Below are 15,773 nucleotides of genomic sequence, written 5' to 3'. Positions count from 1 at the left end.
CTATCATGCCATCTATATTCCCAGATCTTATCATTCTAGCTTTAATTCTATTGATCTATTTATTTATCTATCCTCTCTCATCTCTCATTCCTGATTTTATCTATCATTCTAGCTACAATTCTATTGAGCTGTTTAGCTATCATGCCAGAACTTTATCATTCTAGCTATAATTCTATTGATCTATTTATTTATCTATCCTCCGTCATCTATATTTCCAGATTTTATTTTATCGTTTTAGCTCTAATTCTATTGAACTATTTATCTATCATGCCATCTATCATTCCATATCTTTATCTATCTTTCTAGCTATAATTCTATTGATCTATTTATCTATCCTCTGTCGTCTATCATTCCAGATTTTATCTATCATTCTAGCTATAATTTTATTGATCTATTTATTTATCCTCTGTCATCTATCATTCCTGATTTATCTATCATTCTAGCTACAATTCTATCGTTATTTATCTATCATTCCATATCTTTATCATTCTAGCTATAATTCTATTGATCTTTTTTGTCATCTATCATTCCAGATTTTATCTATCATTCTAGCTATAATTTTATTGATCTATTTATCTATCCTCTGTCATCTATATTTCCAGATTTTATCTATCATTCTAGCTATAATTCTATTGAACTATTTATCTTTCATGCCATCTATCATTCCATATCTTTATCTATTTTTCTAGCTATAATTCTATTTATCTATTATCTATCCTCTGTCATCTATCATTCCAGATTTTATTTATCATTCTAGCTATAATTTTTATTCATCTATTTATCTATGTCATCTATATTTCCAGATTTTATTTATAATCTAGCTATAATTCTATTGAACTATTTATCTATCATGCCATCTATCATTCCAGATCTTTATCATTCCAGCTTTAATTCTATTGATCTATTTATTTATCTATCCTCTCTCATCTATATTTCCAGATCTTCATCTATCATTCTAGCTATAATTCCATTGAACCATCATTCCATCTACCCCTGAAAAAAGTGACTTACGATTGTTTTTCACACTTATGAGCATTGCACCATCCGCAAGGTCACACGATCAAAATCCAGATATTTGGAAACTGAATCGGCAATTAGAATAGATCGTGATCATGACGACGGGATCCTGTGATTCCCTTTTGTAACCTTCTGGCGAGCCAAGTCAATTGGGGAAGCCGTATTCACTTAACAACCATGTCACTACCTGTTGTGACTCAGCAGAAGTCTCCTGTGAGTCTTTTCGGGATGCAAGTTTAACAATGCAGCTGGGGCTCGTTAGTGGCATCTTTTGGTGATAAAAGGACGGGGGGAATAAAAGTTCAGATATGGCAAAGTTTACTCTTAATTTTGAAGTCAGCTGACAAGTGCCAACAAAATCAAGAAACAATGGAGAGGTTTCACTGTCAGAAACACAGAGGAAATGCTGAACTTGAAGATAGAATGGGGGAAGGAACTTCCTAAAAAGAAGCCAAAATAAAAGAGAAGGTAGGAAGCCCATACAGGGCGGAGCAAGGTTGGCAGCCCTTAATGAACATGTTGAATATATTTCCTTGCTTTAAAAAGGCAAAACGAAACTGGGAACTTATCCAAGCCACATCGACTGGCCTCCAAGTGTAGATTACCAACTGGCCAAAACTATAATTTATTTTAAAAGGGGGAAAAAAATTGCTCAGACTCTTCAATTCCGTTAAGCCGGGATTTAATTGAAGGAAGATTGGACAGCCCATTCAAGAAGGCCCTTAAATGGAATTTTAAGTAAGGAACGCTGAGAAAGAACTCAAAAAGATATTATTTACATGGATTTTAAAAGCTGCATTTTCACTGAGATGGAAGTAGTTTGCACAGAGTTTAAATTTTGGTGACTTGAAGACCCTGTGGACTTCAACTCCCAGAATCCAAAGGTCTTCTGGCTGGCTGGGGAATTCTGGGAGTTGAAGTCCACAAAGTCTTCAAGGCGCCATGCCTGGACATCACTGGTTTAAACCTGGATGATTGCATCTGATGAAGCAGTCATCAGATGCCATCGGTTCAGACAAAAACTTCTGCCTTTTAATGAAACATCTTAAGCTAAAAATGGGTGCCGAGACTCGCGATTTGTGACATCCATAGATTAACACAATTCTCATCTTGCAATTCACAATTCGCAAGCCAGAGTTTCATACACACACTCAAACACACATCAGTATATGTTGTGTCCCGCCAGCAGAACTGGAAGCAGAGTCGGACAGGGAGGAGGCTGGGAAGGAACATTGACTAGTCCTAGAGGCTGGGGAAAGCTCGGACGAGGGCTCTGTGTCGGAGGCAAAGACGGGGCCGAGGCCGTCTGGCAGTGATCAGGTGCCTAGGGAGCTAGACTTCAGTGAGGCAGAGGAACAGCTGGAGCCTGTTCCCAGTGTGTGCATGCGCAGAGCTGCAAGAAGAAAAGAACAGCTCAGAAATCAGGGTAGACTTGGGAGTAAAGCCACAGGTGGAAGGTGATTGGGCTGAGGTGGCAGGCTGAACCAAGGTAGGCCTCAAGCCTGAACCAAACTAGGGTTTATGATATTAAGCTTTAACTGTTCATATATAGAAATTGCAAAGTCTGCTTTTAAAACATGGTGCGGTTGACACTGGTTAGAAGGAAGTCTGCACGTGAAATCTGCTGAAGCAAAGTATGAAATCTGCTGAAGCAATCTATTTTAATCTATCTGCTGGCTTGACTGTAAATCTGTCTGGTAGACGTATATTGTCAGTTCCTCAAAATACAAGCTACTCTGCTCCGTTAGCTGACTATGTATTATAACTTCCTGTAGACATAATATTGCTGTAACTCAAGGACAAATCTTGAGGGGTGTTTCCAAAACTAACAGATGGCTTTAGCTGAAAGTGATAAACTATATAAGGAAGTCCCTGAATTTCATTCAATGTTCAGGCCTTTGCTATGAACCTGCGCAAATAAACTATTCCTTCCCTGAAGAGCTGGCTTGCGGGTCCTGTTTTTTCTACAACAGGGCCCTCTCATAGGACATAAAAGAGGAGCAAAAGGGGAGTGGGCTTTTGCAGGGAACAATTCGTTCGTTCAGTCATTAGATTTGTTAGAATTGATTCAGTTGAGCACCAAAGTTATATTCCTCCTCTCGTATCTCGGTTTCTTTTTCGTCCAGCACGGCTTATACCGCGGAAGCGACCGATTACGACGTCCGGGTGCTACTGCGTTTCCCGCAGCGAGTGAAGAATCAGGGGACAGCGGACTTCCTGCCCAACCGAGCCCGTCATACTTGGGAATGGCACAGTTGCCATCAGTAAGTGTCCCTTCAACATCAGAAACCGGTGTGTGAAAGTGGTGTGAAAGTGTTCAACGGCCTGGTTGAATTCACCCAACCAGCTTAACCAAGATTGTTCACCACCCAGCAACTGCATTCCCACCCAACACTAAAACTGGTTAATTGCAAAATTGCTTGTTTTGGGATGTTTAAGCCTAATGAGTGAACCCTTCCCCAGTTGGTCTGCAAGGTTGAGAGTTCAACGGTTTCTACACATCCAGAAAACATGTAATCTTGGGTCAGGTCTGAACCGAGAAAGACACATGGCGATTCTTCCAAACTGAGTTGTTTATTGTTTCGACAAAAGATCGACAAAAATCTTGCCAGACTGAAGACTCTCCTATATGTATCTATCATATACTCTGAGAACTATTGAGAAGGAGCTGTCTTCACCCTCTTTCCCTCACACATGATAGCTGCACTGAGTTGCGTCTTTCTCCTCGGGAATGCACCCTTTTCCTCCTAGGAATCCACCTCCTCACTGCATTCCATCATATCACATGTGGACTTCAGGTCCCAGAATGCCTCAGTCACTGTGTGTGGACTTCAAGTCCCAGAATTCATCAGCCACGCTGTGTGGACTTCAAGTCCCAGAATTCATCAGTCACCATATGTCAGGCCCAAAACCAAGAATGACACATGGCAATTTTTCTCAACTGAGTTCTTTATATATTTTTTTGCACCTATAGACTTGAATCTTGCAAGGCTGAAGACTTTCCTATCTGCCTCTACAATATGGGACCTATTGAGAAGGAGCTGTCTTCACCCTCTTTCTCACACACCTGATATCTGGGCTGTGTTGTCTCTTCCTCTTCTGGAAATTGGGGGATTACCTTCTCACTACATCCCATCACACCTTGGTACTTGCTATGGTTGACACACCTTCCTTTCTTGTTCATTTGTTCTCTCAGACTAGAGGACAACCAATCCTGACTCTTCATACGAGAAGCCACAAGATTCCTCACCTTAGGAGAGCTTCTAGCTTTTCCCAAAAAAAAGGCAGCCTTGCAGTGCAGGTCAAAGATGGAAACCAGAGCTTCAGAAATGAGGTGGAAGGCAGATCAACCTTCTAACGGTCATCCATGACATTCACATTCAGAACTTGTTTTGAGCGTCTTCCCTTGCAAAAACCTTCCTCTAGTTGATTTTAGTTTCTTCTAAGCCATCATTCTCCATTCTCCAGGCATTATCACAGCATGGATGAGTTCAGCCATTACGACTTGCTGGATGCTTCCACGGGGAAGAAGGTAGCTGAAGGCCATAAAGCTAGCTTCTGTCTGGAAGACACCACCTGTGACTTCGGGAATCTCAAGCGCTATGCCTGCACATCACATACCCAGGTGAGTTTACTTTGGGGTGGGCTCACTTCTTAGAACCCTCAAATTAATGCAGAGAAAGACAATCTTTTAAGAGATTGAGAAATGGGGAAATGCCCTTTTTTGCCATTATTTCTGACTTCCAAGACCTGTGGAAGGTATGATGGCAATATTATGAGATTACTAGAGAGTCAAGGATGACACTTTGGACCCAACTCTTTGGGTTTTGAAGGGTTAGTGGGGTTACTTAGAGAAGGTGCATTAGAGTTACCTAGGATTAGGCATATATATTTGGGAGTGGGTGTTTAAAATTGTGCTACATAAAAAGGGGAAGGTAAAGGTTCCCCTTGCACATATATGCTAGTCGTTCCCGACTCTAGGGGGCGGTGCTCATCTTCATTTCAAAGCTGAAGAGCCAGTGTTGTCCGAAGACGTCTCCATGGTCATGTGGCCAGCATGACTCAACGCCGAAGGCGCATGGAATGCTGTTACCTTCCCACCAAAGGTGGTTCCTATTTTTCTACCTGCATTTTTTTCTGTGATTTCAAACTTCTAGGTTGGCAGAAGCTGGGACAAGTAACGGGGGCTCACACCATTACGCAGCGCTAGGGATTCGAACCGCCAAACTGCCGACCTTTCTGATCGACAAGCTCAGTGTTTTAGCCACTGAGCCACCACATCCCTTAATAAAAAGGGTTCTTTGCTGCAAAATCTGAGCAGCCCAATCTTGGGGGGGGGGGGGATTTCAGAGCCTGCAAACCCTTCAATATTTATCCCAAATGTGTCTTTGTGTTTGTGTTTGTGTGTGGAGTTGAAGATCGAATTAAGCTGATTAGCAGCTGAAGTCCTATTCTTTGGTTCTGTCCTTGATGGAGAAGGATAAGGAAGAAGGAGAGGAAGGAGAAGGAGGTGAAGAGTAGCAGGACAAGGAGAAGAAGGAGAAAGAGGAGGGAGGAGGAGGAGAAAGAGGAGGAGAAAGAGGAGGAGATGTAGAGAAAAAAGAGGTGGAGGGGTGGTGGAAAGGCAGAAGGAGTGGGGGAGAAGGAGAAGGAGTGAAGAGAAGGAGGAGGAGGAGATCTAATTATCTCTGTTTCATGCTTATTTTCCCACCAAACATCTTTTCCCAGTCCGACAACTATTGTCTATCAAAATGTCATCAAGATTTGAACCCAAGATTTTTTAAATTATCCACTTAAAGGTCCAAGGCATGTTTTTCTTTTCTTCCAGGGTCTGAGTCCAGGTTGCTACGACACTTACAATGCTGACATAGATTGCCAGTGGATTGATATCACCGATGTTCAGCCCGGGAATTATATCCTAAAGGTGCACCACAAAATTTTGAACTCCCCCAAATGTTCCTTTCTATACTTTAGGGAAATAAAGATTGTCTTATAGGTGAGAAGTCCAGTTCAAGTGGCTGTTGAAAAAGGGGAGCCTGGGAGTATCGACAATATAGTCAGACATGTCAAGATGAAAAGACACAACGGGGCTTTCAAACCTCTGCCAGGTTGTGTTGCAACACCCATAAAATCCAGACAGAGTTTCAATTACAGCATCGTGGTCACCATCTCAACTTTTTAAATCATACCCTACAATAATGTCTCTCAGGCTCAGCATCTTTAACTTATTGGTTGACTGGGGAATTCTCAGAGTTGAAGTCCATACAGCTTTGTAGTCATTGAGGTTAAAAATGCCTCCTAGGGACGCCCCTCATGGTGGTGGGCCAAAATACATTGATGAGTGGACCAAGGGACAAAATGAAGTGCCCTTCATATCTAAGAAGATGGTTGGTGGGTTGGCTGGTTGATTGGCTGGCTGCTATCTGGTTGGGTTTTTGGTTGGTTGGTTGGTTGGTTGGTTGGGTTTTTGGTTGGTTGGTTGGGTTTTGGTTTGGTTGGTTGATTGGGTTTTGGGTTGGTTGGTTGGTTGGGTTTTGGGTGGGTTGGTTGATTGGATTTTGGGTTGGTTGGGTTTTGGGTTGGTTGGGTTTTGGGTTGGTTGGGTTTTGGGTTGGTTGGGTTTTGGGTTGGTTGGTTGGTTGGGTTTTGGGTTGGTTGGTTGGGTTTTTGGTTGGTTGGTTGATTGGGTTTTGGGTTGGTTGGTTGGGTTTTTGGTTGGTTGGTTGGGTTTTTGGTTGGTTGGTTGGTTGGGTTTTTGGTTGGTTGGTTGGTTGGGTTTTTGGTTGGCTGGTTGGTTGGGTTTTTGGTTGGTTGGGGTTTGGGTTGGTTGGTTGGTTGGGTTTTGGGGTAGTTGGGTTTTTGGTTGGTTGAGTGGTTGGTTGGATTTTTGGTTGATTGATTGGTTGGTTGGTTGGTTGGTTGGTTGGTTGGTTGGTTGGTTGGTTGGTTGGTTGGATGGATGGATGGATGGATGGATGGATGGACGGACGGTTGGTTGGTTTGTATGGGAATTTTTACCTTCTTCCCAGTTCTGTATCATTGATTTGCTTTCTCACCCTCTCAGGTTCAGGTAAATCCCAAATATATCGTGATGGAATCAGACTTCACCAACAACGTGGTAAGGTGCAACGTTCACTACACCGGGCGCTATGTGGCCACCACAAACTGCAAAATCTCCCAGTAAGTCTCTGGAACAACTTTCTCTTTGGGAGCCTGGAAAGGCTGAGTCCAATTATTTTACAGGATGGTCTAGCATTGAGAGGACCACCATGAGACTCTTCGAAACAAATGTGTCTCCACTGTCCTGGGATCAGAGCTTGGACACTTGAAATCAGGTTCACTGCTAGTGAAGAGACAGGGTTAGTTTGATCCGAGAAAGAACCACCTGTCAAAATGGTGGGACTCTTTATTGGCCTGAAGTCATCTTCTCCCAGAGCAGATGACCTTTGTGAGTAAGATGGATCTCTTTCCTTCCCTTTTCCCTCCCACCCAGTGGTGGGATTCAAATTTTTTACCACCAGTCCTGTGGGCATGGCTTGGTGGGCGTGGCATGGCTTGGTGGGCATGGCAGAGGAAGGATACTGCAAAATCTCCATTGCCTCCCCACTCCAGGGGAAGGATACTGCATAATCTGGCTATTCTAGCTATTATTTGGGCCATTTTCAGACTGATTTTGACTTGAAAAATGGCCCAAAAACGCCCGAAAAACAACCATTATACATACATAATATTATGTACATAATCATAATGCTCTTTTTTGAACGAACCCATAATCCCTTGCGGGGTGGAGCCTAGGTGACTGACTGGAGCTAGCAGAGTGTTTTAATGGCCGGATGCTTTTCCCTGTCGCCAATGCTGAGTTGTATTTGGCAAATACAGTCTCATTGTGCCCCGAGAGAGAAAAATATCTACCTCTACCTAGGCTCGAACCCACAGCCTCTGGATTGTGAGGCAAGAGCTCCGCCTCTAGGCCATCGCACCACTCTGAGAGATGCCCGGCCTGATCTGAAAATAATTCTGCTGTTTCCTGCATTGGCCTCCGATTTTAGCCTTCCCTCTCTTGGTGTCTCCTTCGCAGGTCTTGATTTCAACCAGGATGGGAGCAGATCTTCCACCACCTCGCGTCCTCGTCCTCTCGTCTCCTGCAAAAAGCCTCCCGCAAGGTGTAGCCCACCTGGGAGGGACTGGCCTCATCGCACCTGGGGGAGGGGGCTCTATACAGAAATGGGAATTCTTCCACAGCTTCTTCTTCTTCTTCTTTTGAGACTATGTTAAAATGAAAATGTGTCACTTTAATAATACTTTTTATAAATACTTTTGTTCTGAATCTCGGCTGATTGGTGTGTTTCCCAAATGCAGAAGGCAGCTCATTCGCAGGCCTGTGGATCGGGGGTGGGTGGGGTGGGTGGGGTGGGGAAGAAGAGATCCAGAAGATAAGCTAAGGTGTAAATGCAGATCCAGATAGTCCTCGGCTTACAACGGTCCGTTTCGTGACCATTCAAAGCATTGCAAAAAGCCATTTTTTTCCAGACTTAGTCATTCCCGCATCCCCACGGCCTCAAAATCCAGAGGCATGGCAACTGACTCGTATTGATGACTGTTGCTGTGTCCTGGGCGGGGTGACGTGGTTCCCTTGGGTGACCTTCGAGCAGAGGTGGGTTCCTACCAGTTCACACCTATTCGGTAGAACCGGTTCGTCAAATCTACCGAACCGGTTAGAAGAGGTTCCACCAGTGGACCCAGAAAGCAGGCCACACCTACAGAAGAGGTTCCAAAAAATTTTGAAACCCACCCCTGGTCCTTGGATATGATTATTCTACACTATCATGCTCCTATTTATAAAACTCAGTGCCTCTGTGAAAGGTAAGGATGACTACTGCGTTTGTGGTGCAATCAGAACATTGCGTGTGTTGAAGTTGTTTTAACGCAAACCAAAGATGCCTTTTAAAAAACGAGTTTACATCACATTCTTATGCATGCCAGTGCTGTGGGTGCGGTAATTTAAGGTGGTTCTGACAAGTGTCATCGGCATCTTCATATCCGGTCACATGGGCGGCAAGCCACTCCCATCGGGTCACATGGGCAGCAAGCCACTCCCACAAAGGAGGCCACACCCACAGAGTAGATTTGAACAATTTTTGAAACCCACCACTGCCTTCGAGGTTCGAGGTTCATTTTATTTATATGCCGCCCTGTTCCCAGCGGGACTCAGGGCGGCGCACAAACCCAAGGAGGGGGAAGGGAAACACAAAAACTACAAAAAGTACAGGGAATTTAAAAACAACCAACAGCCACACGATTCGAGAGGGGAAGGGAACTCATCGACCCCAGGCTTGCCGACACAGCCAGGTTTTAACGGCTTTTCGGAAGGCCTGGAGAGAGGTGAGGGTCCGAATCTCTGCGGGGAGCTCGTTCCAAAGGGCCGGAGCCGCCACAGAGAAGGCCCTCCCCTGGGTAGTGGCCAGATGACATTGGCTAGTAGACAGAACCTGGAGGAGGCCCAATCTGTGTGATCTAATGGGTCTAATTAGATCTAATGACCTTCTGACAAGCAAACTCCGTGGGGGCAGCTGGGTTCACTTTAAATCCGTTTCAAATCGGGGCAGCTCCTCGGTTTGCAACCACAACTGGGACGGAGGAGGCTGCCTTCGATCCATTCACGGAAGGCAGGAGCTTCCTTAGGACCAAAGGTTCCCCTTTGCCCTGTAAATCGTGAGCTGGCAGGGAGCTATTGTGGGGCCCTGGCAGGCTGGTTTCCTTTTTCATGGCCCGTGCTGCAGCAGCCAAAAAAACTTTCGGTTCTCGGAATAGTTTACAAGCCTCCAGAGCTGAAATAATATCCCACCCACCCACCCACCCCCTTTACGTCCAGGAAACTAGGGAGGGTTTCTGAAACATTTTTCCACGCCCTTATTCCTTCTCTGGGCCCAGCTGCCTCTTATCCAACCATTCTCCTGGTTGAGGCTCCTCCCAATCTCGCAAGCTCATTTCCCACATACATTGCCGTTGGCTGCTTCGTAGATGGACGTGTCCCAATCAGATTTCAATGTCTGAATGTGTCTGTAGGGAGCGGGGTGGGTGGGGGGGTGTCATTACTACCAAGTGTCAGTAGAGGGCAACCTTGCAAAGGAAATTAACTTTTATTTGCTAAATTTCAATTTCAATTTTAATGGATTTGTATGCCGCCCAATCCCGAAGGACTCCGGGCAGTTTACACAAAAACAGCTTAAAAGATATTAAAAGAATTTAAAATACAAAAACAAAGGGAATTAAAAAAGACACAACATGCACTCAATCTTAATGGGGCTGAAGCTCAATCAAAGATCAACAGCCCCAGGCCTGCCGGAACAGCCAGGTCTTAACAGACTTTCGGAAGGCCGAGAGAGTGGGGAGGGTTCGGATCTCAGGGGGGTAGATTGTTCCATAGGGCCGGGGCAGCTACAGAGAAGGCTCTCCCCCGAGGAGCCGCCAGACGACATTGTGCAGTCGATGGCACCTGGAGAAGGCCCACCCTGTGAGATCTTATTGGGCGCTGGGAGGTATGTGGCAGGAGGCAGTCACGGAGATATCCAGGTCCTAAGCCATGTAGGGCTTTAAAGGTGATAACCAGCACCTTGAAGTGTGTTCGGAGACCAATAGGGAGCCAGTGCAGCTCACGGAGGATAGGTGTAACATGGGTGTATCTAGGTACACCCAGTATCGCTCGAGCGGCTGCACTCTGGACCAAACTCATCGAAGTGAGTATTTGTATCTTAATTTCGGTCTCCCGCCAGCATCTTCATACTCAATCAGGACTTCTTCCCGCTTCTCCTTTTGAGAGAATAGAATAGAATAACAGAGTTGGAAGGGACCTTGGAGGTCTTCTAGTCCAGGAGTCGGCAAACTTAAAACACTCAAAAGAGCCATTTGGAGCCGTTTCCCACAGAGAACACCGGGAGCCACAAAGGTCCTAACCGGAAGCCTCCAATTCTGGAGCTGACCGGAAGTTCAGTTCCCCCACCATAAAATCTTCTCCTAGCGCGGCGTCCTTTTTCCTCTAACCGAAAGACCTATCAATTGTGGAGACAACTGGAAAACCCTCCCCTTGCCATAGAGTCTTCTACTGGCTCACTCTGCTTCTCTCCCTCTCCCTCCCCCCCCCCCCCACTGGAAGCTCCTCTCAAAATTGTGGCGCCGACTGGTGATGGAGCCTCAGCAGAGGGAGGAAAGAGCCACAGGTGGCTCCCGAGCCGCAGTTTGCTGAGCCCTGTTCTAGTCCAAACCCCTGTTTTGACAGGAAACCCTACAGCACTTCAGACAAATGGTTATCCAACATCTTAAAAACTTCCAGCTTTCACAACTTCTGGAGGCCAGTTGTTCCACCAATTAATAGTTCTTACTGCCATCATTATTATTAGAGCCGAGGTGGCGCAGTGGTTAAATGCAGCACTGCAGGCTACTTCAGCTGACTGCAGTTCTGCAGTTCGGCTGTTCAAATCTCACCGGCTCAGGGTTGACTCAGCCTTCCATCCTTCCGAGGTGGGTAAAATGAGGACCCGGATTGTTGTTGGGGGCAATATGCTGACTCTGTAAACCGCTTAGAGAGGGCTGAAAGCCCTATGAAGCGGTATATAAGTCTGCTATTGCTATTGCTATTGCTATTATTATTACTATTATTACTATTACTACTACTACTACTATCTAAGATCATCTCAGGTTGGCCAAGCTAACTGAGCCAAATAAGACGTAAACGTTTTATTACCAAGGCGGACAACTTTAAAACAAGCTTTTTAAGCTATTAAAATATTTGATAAAGGTAGTCATTAGGGCCCCAGAGGCGCCAAATCTATAGGTAAACATAAGAAGCAGGGAATACTTGAAATAAATGCAAAGTTCAAGGTAACCGGAGACAAACAATAGAAGGAAGGGAGCTAGATTGCATTCTGAATGGAGAACGCAAGATAACCCCCCCCCCCCATCTCCTGGGATCCTTTAGAAGTTTGTTTAAAGGAAGAAGCACATCGTCCAAGGTTCAACGTGTAATTAAAGAGTCTCACAGTCCAATTAATCAACGAAGAGAAAGCAGAAAGCTTAGGTTCCCAAGTTTCAATAATAAAACATGGTTCATCTTCTACAAGCTATCGCTGAAAAACTTAACACAAGTCTACCTCGAATGGATTTTGTTTCGTGTTTGATCTCACGGGGATTTTTGCAAGTTTGGGGAAGGGAATAGATGAATGGAGTTTAAGGGCTTTCAGTGGTTGGCAGTTGTTTTAATTTATTTGTGACGTTCTTAGAACCCTGATCCTTCGGGGCGTCATGCAATAAAATTATGTGGGTTGCATGTTAACCGGCTGTAGCAATCTAAATAGGTGTTCAGATGGAAGTTCACACAGAAACATAGACACCCAGTTGACCCAAAACCAGAGTTTGATTTAGCATTTACATGTGAACCCAACCACCGAATAGACTCTTGTTTTGTGTTGTAGCAGTTTGTGTTGAGTCCTGCCAATTGTGGTTTGTTCAAGTAACCACCGTTAACTGCACCAGAAGGCAAGGCAAGAAATCATGCATGGAGATTAATCAAGGAAATAAGCAATCTAGAAATAAGGAGAAACCCCCCTAACAGCAAGGACAATTAACCAGTGGAACTGCTTGCCACCAGAAGCTGTAGATGCTTCATCACTGGAAGCTTTTAAGAGGAGACTGGACAACCATTTGTCCAGAATGGTGTAGGATCTCCTGGTTGAGCAGGGGGTTGGACTAGAAGACCTCCAAAGTCCCTTCCAACTCTTGTTCTGTTTAGGAGGAAACTAGCAATAGCAGTTAGACTTATATACTGCTTCATAGGGCTTTCAAATCTACCGAACCGGTTAGAAGTGTTTCCACCAGTGGACCCGGAAAGCAGGCCACACCTACAGAAGAGGTTCCAAACTTTTTTGAAACCCACCACCGGTCCTTGGATATGATTATTCTACACTATCATGCTCCTATTTATAAAACTCAGTGCCTCTGTGAAAGGTAAGGATGACTACTGCGTTTGTGGGGCAATCAGAACATTGCGTGTGTTGAAGTTGTTTTAACGCAAACCAAAGATGCCTTTTAAAAACAAGTTTACGTCCTATTCTTATGCATGCCAGGGCTGTGTGTGAGGTCATTTAAGGTGGTTCTGAAAAGTGTTGTCGGCATCTTCATATCCGGTCACATGGGCGGCAAGCCACTCCCATCCGGTCACATGGGTGGCAAGCCACTCCCACAAGGGAGGCCACACCCACAGAGTAGGTTCGAACAATTTTTGAAACCCACCACTGTACCGTGCCCACCGGAAGTCGGAAAACGGACCGTTTCCAGCCCCCAGAGTGCCTAGGGAGGGCTTCTAGAGGGGCAGGGAGGCTGTTTTCACCCTCCCCAGGCGCCAAGAAAGCAGAGTTCACATGCACAGGACAGCAGGGGGGCATGCTTGAATGAGTAGAGGGCACAGCACAGGGGTTTAAATTATGGGCATGCAAGTGTATGTAATAGCACTTTTGGCACCAGAGGCGGGAAAGGTTCGCCATGACTCATATAAGGTCTCCTGCTTGAGCAAGAGGTTGGACGAGAAGACCTCCAAGGTCCCTTCGGACTCTGTTATTCCGTCAACTCCCCGGGATTTCAGAGGAAATAATCTCTCTTAGCCGCCTGTAGAACCATCCCACCTATTCCTAAATGTATGGCTTCCCACACCAGATACTCAATTAAGGTGCGAGGCGAAGGTTAATTCCTTACAATTTATTCAGAACTAGATTTTAATACAACAAAACGTTTTGGCAGCTGGAAGCTTGGAAGAAGTACAGTAAGTCCACTTCACCAGGCAGGTTTGACTTGCTCGCTATTAAAACAAACAATTAAGTCCATCAGACGGTGAGACTAAGGAAGTAGTAGGGGGGGGAGGAAGTGAAATGCCGGCGCGGGGGGGGGGGATGAAGTTTTAACTCAGCAACCACAGCCTCAGAAAAGTGGATATTTCCCATTTCCTGTCTCTGCAACCACAGCCTCAGAAAAGTGGATATTTCCCATTTCCCCTTTCCCCAAAATGCAGAATGGACGCAGCTGGGATAAGACGCCGGTGAAGTGTTTAGACTACAACTCCCATCCTTCCCTGCAGGGGATGGGAGCTGTAGTCTTGACAGCCCCTGGACAGCTACGGTCAAGCCAACGGAGCCTTGAAAATTGTCACGCCGGGGGATAAAACGAAGAAGAATTAAAACATGAGCCCTCAATTCTCGACATCCACATACCGCAACGATAAAACAAAATATCCACTCTGCTTTTTCGTGGTTCTTCTACCATTCGGATCTGTTGGCTTCTTCAAGCACCGGGGCACAAAAGATTTCTAACGGTGCTAAAAAGCAGCTTTGGAGAATCAAGTTTTGGTTGGAAGGTTATTTTAGGAAGTCAAAAAAAAAAAAAAGAGGAAGATGGAAATTCAGTTCAGCATCGCAATCGGGAACTGGCACATGCTTGTTCCAATTCGGCAAGGGTTTGATTTGGAGTCAATCCAACACAATCTGTGCATCACATCACCACCTTGGAGAGTTCATCGGGATGTCCCCAAATCCGTTGCTTATTTACTCCAAGTAAGCTACTTTGGTGCTGGCACACAACATGGTCTTCTTTCTCGTCAGTTTGGACACTGGGATCAATTGTCCAGAACCAATTGGAATCCCCTCATCCATTTTTCAAATCCAGCCAGCCATTTGATTTGTGTTTTTCGCACTCTGCACAGCCTACAAACATATTGCTTTTTTTTTTAAAGAGAGAAACAGTGCCACGCTTCTTCAGTTTCCTGGAAGATTCACCATTTCGCAGCTTTGTACATGTTGAAATTTAAACCAAAGGCGAATTTTCTACTCCCCCCCCCCCACCACTCAAAAAAAATTCAAAATCTAACTAAATGCAACTTCCCCTCCTTCCCCCAAGGTTAAACTTTTCTATCTGGGAAAAACAACAACAGGGAAAACGGGATTTGTTCTTTTTCATACAAAGATAGCAAGAAATACTTTAAAGACATCTTTTAAAAGATCCAACTGATTAATTAATAAAAGCAATTGGGATGCTTGCTTTGGGGGAAAATGTCTGCATTATCTACACCTCCCCCCCCAAATGCAATAGAAAAGTGGAGCTTTGCATCACAGCTGCTTTTTCTTAAAAGCTCGTAGTAGGGGAAAAAATACCAGCTGCCTTTGACAAGGCTGGTTTTAAGAGAGTTTTCCCACGGAATAAAACTCAGATTTCAAATCTAATAAATTGCCCAGTGATGCATTGTGGCATTGACAAAGAGAAATGATTGCATTTTGGTCCTGGTTCAGACATTCTGGTATCCAGTGCAGGAGTCCTTGGCCTTTTCCTGTGGGTTATAGGAAAACAAGTTAGTCCTCAGTTTACGACCACGACTGAGCCCAAAATTCCTGCCGCTAAGAGAGACATTTGCAAACTTTTATCCCTTTTTTACAGCCTTTCTTGACACTGTTGTTAAAGCAAATCACTGCAGTGATTTGGGCCATTGTGAACTCTGAACGGTCGTTAAATTGAGGCGTTGTAAGTCGAGGAATATCTATGGCTAGCATCTCCGCAAAAAGTCGTGTAAAAAGTAAAAAACCAGTGCGGTGGGCTGGAGCAGGGGGGGGGGGGGTCCCCAAACTTGCAACTTTAAGACTTGGGGACTTCAACTCCCAGAGTTCCTCAGCCAGCTTTGCTATGGAACTCTGGGAGTTGAAGTCCACAAGGCTTAAAGTTGC

The 15,773-nt window shown here is 44.9% G+C and overlaps 1 protein-coding gene across 1 annotated transcript in view; it reads left to right on the top strand.

Moving 5' to 3' along the window:
- Positions 1-8,344, top strand: part of LOC116518897 (lysyl oxidase homolog 1-like) — a 19,893-nt gene extending 11,549 nt beyond the window's left edge. The window contains 5 exon segments of the mRNA XM_032232432.1: positions 3,144-3,281; positions 4,486-4,642; positions 5,846-5,941; positions 7,082-7,197; positions 8,096-8,344. Coding sequence (XP_032088323.1) covers positions 3,144-3,281; positions 4,486-4,642; positions 5,846-5,941; positions 7,082-7,197; positions 8,096-8,102 — 514 coding nt within the window. The 3' untranslated portion in view covers positions 8,103-8,344.
- Positions 8,345-15,773: the final 7,429 nt, after the last annotated feature.

Source organism: Thamnophis elegans, chromosome 16, assembly GCF_009769535.1.
Source record: "Thamnophis elegans isolate rThaEle1 chromosome 16, rThaEle1.pri, whole genome shotgun sequence".
Taxonomy (NCBI): Eukaryota; Metazoa; Chordata; class Lepidosauria; order Squamata; family Colubridae; genus Thamnophis; species Thamnophis elegans.
Note: the sequence above shows the minus strand (reverse complement) of the source record. Positions and strands in the feature narration are given on the sequence as shown.